The sequence below is a fragment of the Olea europaea genome, unplaced genomic scaffold (assembly GCF_002742605.1).
Source record: "Olea europaea var. sylvestris unplaced genomic scaffold, O_europaea_v1 scaffold1279, whole genome shotgun sequence".
Taxonomy (NCBI): Eukaryota; Viridiplantae; Streptophyta; class Magnoliopsida; order Lamiales; family Oleaceae; genus Olea; species Olea europaea.
The window spans coordinates 18,222-25,207 of NW_019230245.1; the positions used below are offsets into that span (position 1 = coordinate 18,222).

The 6,986-nt window shown below is 33.9% G+C and overlaps 2 protein-coding genes and 1 long non-coding RNA gene across 3 annotated transcripts; 2 read left to right on the forward strand and 1 right to left on the reverse strand.

Moving 5' to 3' along the window:
• The first annotated feature begins 1,607 nt into the window (after window positions 1-1,607).
• Window positions 1,608-2,562, forward strand: LOC111374697 (transcription factor MYB114-like). The gene is made up of 3 exons (XM_022997404.1): window positions 1,608-1,766; window positions 1,845-1,974; window positions 2,082-2,562. The coding sequence occupies exons 1-3, from the start codon at window positions 1,622-1,624 to the stop codon at window positions 2,380-2,382; spliced, it is 576 nt and encodes a 191-aa protein (XP_022853172.1). The 5' UTR covers window positions 1,608-1,621; the 3' UTR covers window positions 2,383-2,562.
• Window positions 2,563-2,995: 433 nt separating this feature from the next.
• On the forward strand, window positions 2,996-4,038 carry LOC111374701 (transcription factor MYB114-like). The gene is made up of 3 exons (XM_022997406.1): window positions 2,996-3,251; window positions 3,330-3,459; window positions 3,567-4,038. Exons 1-3 carry the CDS (start codon window positions 3,107-3,109, stop codon window positions 3,865-3,867), a joined length of 576 nt encoding a protein of 191 aa, XP_022853174.1. The 5' UTR covers window positions 2,996-3,106; the 3' UTR covers window positions 3,868-4,038.
• A 716-nt stretch (window positions 4,039-4,754) lies between these two features.
• LOC111374702 lies at window positions 4,755-6,537 on the reverse strand. The gene is made up of 2 exons (XR_002699178.1): window positions 5,548-6,537; window positions 4,755-5,144 (listed from the first exon to the last, which is right to left on the reverse strand). It is a non-coding gene; the product is annotated as an uncharacterized LOC111374702 (long non-coding RNA).
• Between the last annotated feature and the right edge of the window lie 449 nt (window positions 6,538-6,986).

Here is a 6,986-nt window from a genome sequence, read left to right on the forward strand (position 1 = left end):
GTTCTCTACCAAATTTAGTGTAAATATTTTAATTATAAAAAAAAAAACCCCGATTTGGAGTGAAGAAATGCAATTTGGAATTTAATTGGAGTTGATTATGAATTATTGAAGATCAAACGGATTACATTTGATTAATATGAAGAATTAAGAGAGAGAGAGAGAGAGAGAGAGAGAGAGAGAGAGAGAGAGAGAGAGCCATTGGAGGAGATTCATAAGTGTCGGGCGCTATATCCAAAATTTGAAAAGTTTGGGGATTTAATTGCAAACTTTGGAAACTTGCATCTGGTTAATTATGAATGATTTTTTAGAGCGAAGATCCAAGTTAAAGAATTGGAAGATGAAGAATATGAAAGATACTTTTATATCGTCGATGTTGACGGCTACGGTTACGTTAATTTCAAAGAACTCAAGAAAAAGTTGGGTAGGCCTTCGTCAAGAAAAAGTAACTTCTAGATAGTTGTCAGGTGAATTTGTATATTCACAATCACACTTCATCGTCTTTCCTTATTATATGGTTCTATCTTATTGAGAATTAGTAAATTTTTGTTGCATCTGCAAATAGTGGGTACCTTTGGTCAAATTTGATGGGAAAGATACAACAAAAATCAATTCTCAAAATCACTGTCGAAAAAAAAAAGGAATGCTTTTTATGCTTTTTAATTCTTAATCCGTAAAATCGAATCAAAATCAATTTTTTGAAATCATTGGTTTGGATCCACCTAGATCCATCAAAGTGTTGATTTTTAACCAAATCGAACCGTGTCAAAGTGGTTTGGTTTATATTTCAATCTTTGCAAACCATTTCAAACCATTAAACAATTTATAAAAACCAATCTGAAAATAAATTAATTTAAATTTTATTCAACTCAATAAAAATTAAAAACATCACTATTAAAAATATACATATTAGATATAACCAAATCAAACTCAATACCTAAATAGACAATTATTCATCCCAACTAAATAATTAAATCATACTCAAATACTCGTCAGTCATCAAAATTGTAAATGTAAAACACTTAAATTGGGTGAAGTGTTAATAACTGCTGTTGAACCCTAATCATCGACCACCCATTACAATTATTTTAAATTTTAATTCAAACTCACACATTTATTTTCTTCTACTAATAATTTTCTCGAATTTCAACTAAATTTTTAGGTCAATTTATTCAAAATTTCTTGTTTTTTAATAATTGTTTGTTATATTTTATTGATAGTTATATTGTTTTATTTTGCTCTAATTTATGTCGAACGCCCTTAATGGAGTTCAAACATGAGCTAAATATCATTGTCAATTACAAGGACATGCACCTATCTCGAACAACTTTATTGAAAAAATAAATACTTGTAAAATTTAGGAGCAATACTATTCATAATCGCTCACTATCGTCCTATGTGATATTCAATATGACGGTTTGTGATTTGATGTATTAATGTGATGATTTTTCTTACTTCATATATCAAATCACTAATAACCATATGTATGCCACGTAAGACGACGGCGACAGTAAGTGACTGCGAATAACATTATTCAAAAATTAGTTTATGCCCAATATATAAATAAAACCAATTCCCTGGCGTGCAATGCATATGTGCGTCAACCAAGGCCAGGAAATTGTCCATGGCTCTGACAAAAGTTGAGAATTTGAGACCAACAAAGAAGGAAATCAACAGGGGAGCATGGACGCCAGAAGAGGATCGGAAACTGGCGGAAGCCGTCGAAATCCACGGCCCAAAGCTGTGGAAGGCCATTGCCACCACCACAGGTCAAATGATATATTCATCAGTATACATGTATTAGCTTGAACAATTAAAATTTTCAATATACATACGTGTATATGCAGGACTGAATCGGTGTGGCAAGAGTTGCAGGCTGAGATGGATGAATTATCTTAGACCAAACATCAAGAGAGGAAGTATGACCGACCAAGAGGAGGATTTGATTCTCAGGCTTCACAAACTCCTAGGAAACAGGTTTGACTATCATTTGATAACTTCTTAACATCCAATCGATTAATCTTAAATTTATTGAGATTGAGACTGAGCGAGACTTAGTTTTTCGTTGCTGATGTTGGTTGTAGATGGTCGTTGATTGCGGGGAGATTACCAGGTCGAACAGACAATGAGATCAAGAATTACTGGAAATCCCATTTGGGCAAGAAGATTGAGAAGTCAAACCGAGGGAATTCAAGAAAAGAGGGAGACTCCACGAGTGAAGAGCTAATGAGAGAAAAGATTAACTCATCTAACTTCAATGTTACTGGTTCTGATGAGGACTCAAAAATCAGCTTTGATTTGGATGATTTTTTTGATTTTTCCAATGAGAATCCCTCAACTTTAGAATGGGTCGGCAAATTTGTTGAATTTGGTGGAGTTGATTAATTTGTGATCAAGGAGTTGACGATATATTTAACATAGTTTGAAGGTCGTCAGTTTGTAAATTAGCTCCAACACTTTGATCATCAAATTAGCTTGGATGTCATAGTCCAGTTTGTAAATTACTTCTTGCTGAATTATGGACAGCAAAGCAATCTATAAACTCTCCTCTTTCATTTTGGTTCATGCGCGAAGAGTGTTATCCGATAAACCTATCGAAATCCGAGGAAAAATCCTTAATAAATTAGAAAGCCTCCGATCAATGTCACATCGAGTTCTTTATAAAGAGAGCTCGATAGGTTGTTAATCCCAATTAGTTTTGTCCAAAAACTAGAAAATTATTACCATAGCAATTGACAGAAAGGTATAAATTCATAAACGCATCAAATCCATTTAAAGCAACATTACATGTCATTTCAAAACGAAATTTTAACTTTATTGAAAAAATAAATACTTGTAAAATTTAGGAGCAATACTATTCATAGTCACTCACTGTCGTCCTATGTGATATTCAATATGACGGTTTGTGATTTGATGTATTAATGTGATGATTTTTCTTACTTCATATATCAAATCACTAATAACCACATATATGCCATGTAGGACGACTGCGACAGTGAGTGACTGCAAATAGCATTATTCAAAAATTAGTTTATGCCCAATATATAAATAAAACCAATTCCCTGGCTTGCAATGCATACGTGCATCAACTAAGGCCAGGAAATTGTCCATGGCTCTGACAAAAGTTGAGAATTTGAGACCAACAAAGAAGGAAATCAACAGGGGAGCATGGACGCCAGAAGAGGATCAGAAACTGGCGGAAGCCGTCGAAATCCACGGCCCAAAGCTGTGGAAGGCCATTGCCACCACCACAGGTCAAATGATATATTCATCAGTATACATGTATTAGCTTGAACAATTAAAATTTTCAATATACATACGTGTATATGCAGGACTGAATCGGTGTGGCAAGAGTTGCAGGCTGAGATGGATGAATTATCTTAGACCAAACATCAAGAGAGGAAGTATGTCCGACCAAGAGGAGGATTTGATTCTCAGGCTTCACAAACTTCTAGGAAACAGGTTTGGCTATCATTTGATATCTTGTTAATATCCAATCGATTTATCTTAAATTTATTGAGATTGAGACTGAGCGAGACTTAGTTTTTCGTTGCTGATGTTGGTTGTAGATGGTCGTTGATTGCGGGAAGATTACCAGGTCGAATGGACAATGAGATCAAGAATTACTGGAAATCCCATTTGAGCAAGAAGATTGATAAGTCAAATGAAGGGATTTCAAGTAAAGAAGAAGACTCTACGAGTGAAGAGCTAATGAGAGAAAAGATTAACTCATCTAACTTCAATGTTACTGGTTCTGATGAGGACTCAAAAATCAGCTTTGATTTGGATGATTTTTTTGATTTTTCCAATGAGAATCCTTCAACATTAGAATGGGTCGGCAAATTTGTTGAATTTGGCGGAGTTGATTAATTTGTGTTCAAGGAGTTGACGATATATTTAACATAGTTTGAAGGTCGTCAGTTTGTAAAATAGCAAAAATACTTTGATCATCAAATTAGCTTGGATGTCATAGTCCAGTTTGTAAATTACTTCTTGCTGAATTATGGACAGCAAAGCAATCTATAAACTCTCTCTCTTTCATTTTGGTTTGTGCGCGACGAGTGTTATCCGATAAACCTATCGAAATCCAAGGAAAAATCCATAATAAATTAGAAAGCCTCCGATCAATGTCACATCGAGTTCTTTTCCATCCCCAATATTTTTGCCCCGGAAAATGGTATCCATTTTTCCGTTAGTCAACCCGTTTGACCAACATCCTTAAAAATTGAAAAGGGAAAAATTGTTCTTAATTAAAATATTACAAAAAGAAAATGAAAAATTCAGGGAAAAAACAATATTAAAAAGGAAATGAATATAAAAAACAATAAATAAAAAAACAAGTAATCTTCTTCATCGATCCCCTTTCCGCCATCACCGCCACCTCAGGCCATTCTAACGGAAATATGCAACCTCGATTTGCCGGAAAACAAGCAAATTAACGCCATTATAACTTAGCAAGAATCCTATTCTACACATTACCTTGAATTTCAAATATCAAGTTATATAGCCAAAACGATTGCACATCTATGATGAAAGTCATTGGCCGAAAAGGATGATCAAAAGCATAATTAATTTTGATTTTTGATTTTCATTTGAAATTTTTCCTCCCTTTCGGTTCATTTCAAAAATTAGAATGTAGAATACTTAATTTTCGTTGGACTGCTGCAAGAATCAATCTTGAATCACTGCTTAAATTTACAGTACTTTGCAGTCTTTGGCATTCATAACCATGCATTCTCCTTCCATGAACAAATAAATTTAGCTAACTCTGAATGCAAATATCACCATAATTTTCTTAAAATAGCTACGCTTCCCCAAAGGATATCCAGATCACATTACAAAAAGACTACATACGTACCCATTGAAACCAGGGAATTTGAACATGGAATGGTAGAGAAAACTTAAATAAGATTATAACTATATTCTCTTCTCCAGCTTGGAAATGCTGTGACACGTCAATTTTCTTGAGGTAAAAATATACACAAAAAACTGATACTCATTGGATTTTCGGAGAAATGCTCTCCGTGTAGATTGGGACTCTGTCTTTTTAAGCAACATTGGCGAAGGACGCTCAGAATGGCGGGGGAACCACGTCTGATGCATCTTTTGGGTGATGATGTGATTATCTATAATAATTTTCAGCAGCTCTGAAAGGTATTTAGTTTGACAATTAGTATTCTTTATATCATTCAAGGTAAAATTAGTCTCACAAGTATAAGCTGCATGTTAGATATCTCAAATAGATGCATCTTTCTTACAACAAACTTGGTACTCATGAAATCTGAATAAAAATGCTCTCTGCATATTGACTTTGTTCTTTTCAAAAGACATCCAAAAAGGTAGCTCAGAATGACAGAGGGTTGAGCATATGTCGTCTGATGCATCTTGCAGGTGATGATGTGATTATCCATTGTCAATCAAGACGTGATATTTGCACAATTGTACGGCATGATTGTAGAAACAATATGAAAATAGTTGTATTTTCCCTCTATAGCTAGCCTAAATTATAGAGAATTGCTGAAAATCAGCATTGTAATAGGAAATGATTACCTATGAATCTCTATTTAAAGAGAAGAACGCGTTCAATGAAAATCATCAATCAAATTCCATCTTCCTTGTCATCCATAACTATTATCTCTAACAATTTTCGGCAGCTCTAGAAGGCATTAATTTGACAATTAGTAGGGTTTATGTCATGCAAGGCAATGAAATGGTAAAATTAGAATCACAAGTATAAGCTCCACTGCCAAAATTCTGCAAGTAAATATCTAAAATATCCACTATGTACAAATTCCATATGTAAAACAAAAACCATAACCGAAATCTCGTCTTTACTTCTCTTACACCTCTTCTACACTAACCCAACATCAGGTCGCATGTCTCAGATGATAAACTGAACAATTCGACATTCTTGCCCCTTCTTCTCTTATTTCTTAGACGTCATCCACATTGAGTTTTATTATTATTCCTCTCATTACACTATCTGCAGGTTTGTTAAGCATTACGTTATTACTGATTACATTATTAGATATTGCAACTTATATTTTTTACCACTTCAGAACTCAAGGAACCTTTCAAAACTCTATAACAGTGTTGAGCATTTTCAAATATATAGAGCTTAAGCAGAAGAACAAAGAGCTTTCCAAAACCTGATTTCAGCATTTCGAACAATACCATTTCAGAAAGATGAAGCAAGTAAACTTACTTTAAAGCTTTACCGCAGCCAGAGTTTATCTGTCAATATCATTTACAACAACAAAGGAAGCATTATTCCCAGAAAAATATTGAAGATAGAAGCTAAAAATAAAATAAACACAAAAAAGAGAGAAACACCAAAGGAGAAAGCATCTAAAAGAATTTGCAAGCCACCAGTAGTGTGTAACCATAAACTAGAAATGGTTCACTAAAATCGAGGCAGTTCAAGCTCAGTTTTATGGCAGCAAGTTGAAACCACATAACATTTCTAAACAAATAAACCCACACACTAAATTAAATGTTCAGCAGCCCAAAACATAAGTACATACCAAAAGCTTGTTTTAAAATAAAGGGTAATTAGCACAAAACATCCCTACCTTTCAATGTTTTTGTGGAAAACGTCCTTACCTTTCATTTTTTGACGGATTACACCCTTACCTTTCCCTTTTTTTGTGTAAAACGTCCTTCTGTCAACTCTCCGTTAAAATGCTCCGTTAAATCAAAAAGGTAATTAGCACAAAAGGTCCCCTACCTTTCAAAATTATTGTGCAAAACGTCCCTACCTTTTATTTTTTAGCATAATTAGCAGAAAAGGTCCCTACCTTTCAATATTATTGTGCAAAACGTCCATACCTTTCATTTTTAGCATTTTTACCCCTACATTTCACCTTTCATTGCGCAAAAGGTCCTTTTCATCCATTTTTTCAATAAAATGACGATTTTACCCTCCGATTGAAATAAAACAAAAAGAAAAGAAAAAAACTAATTAATTAATTGCAATCATAGTTCTAAAT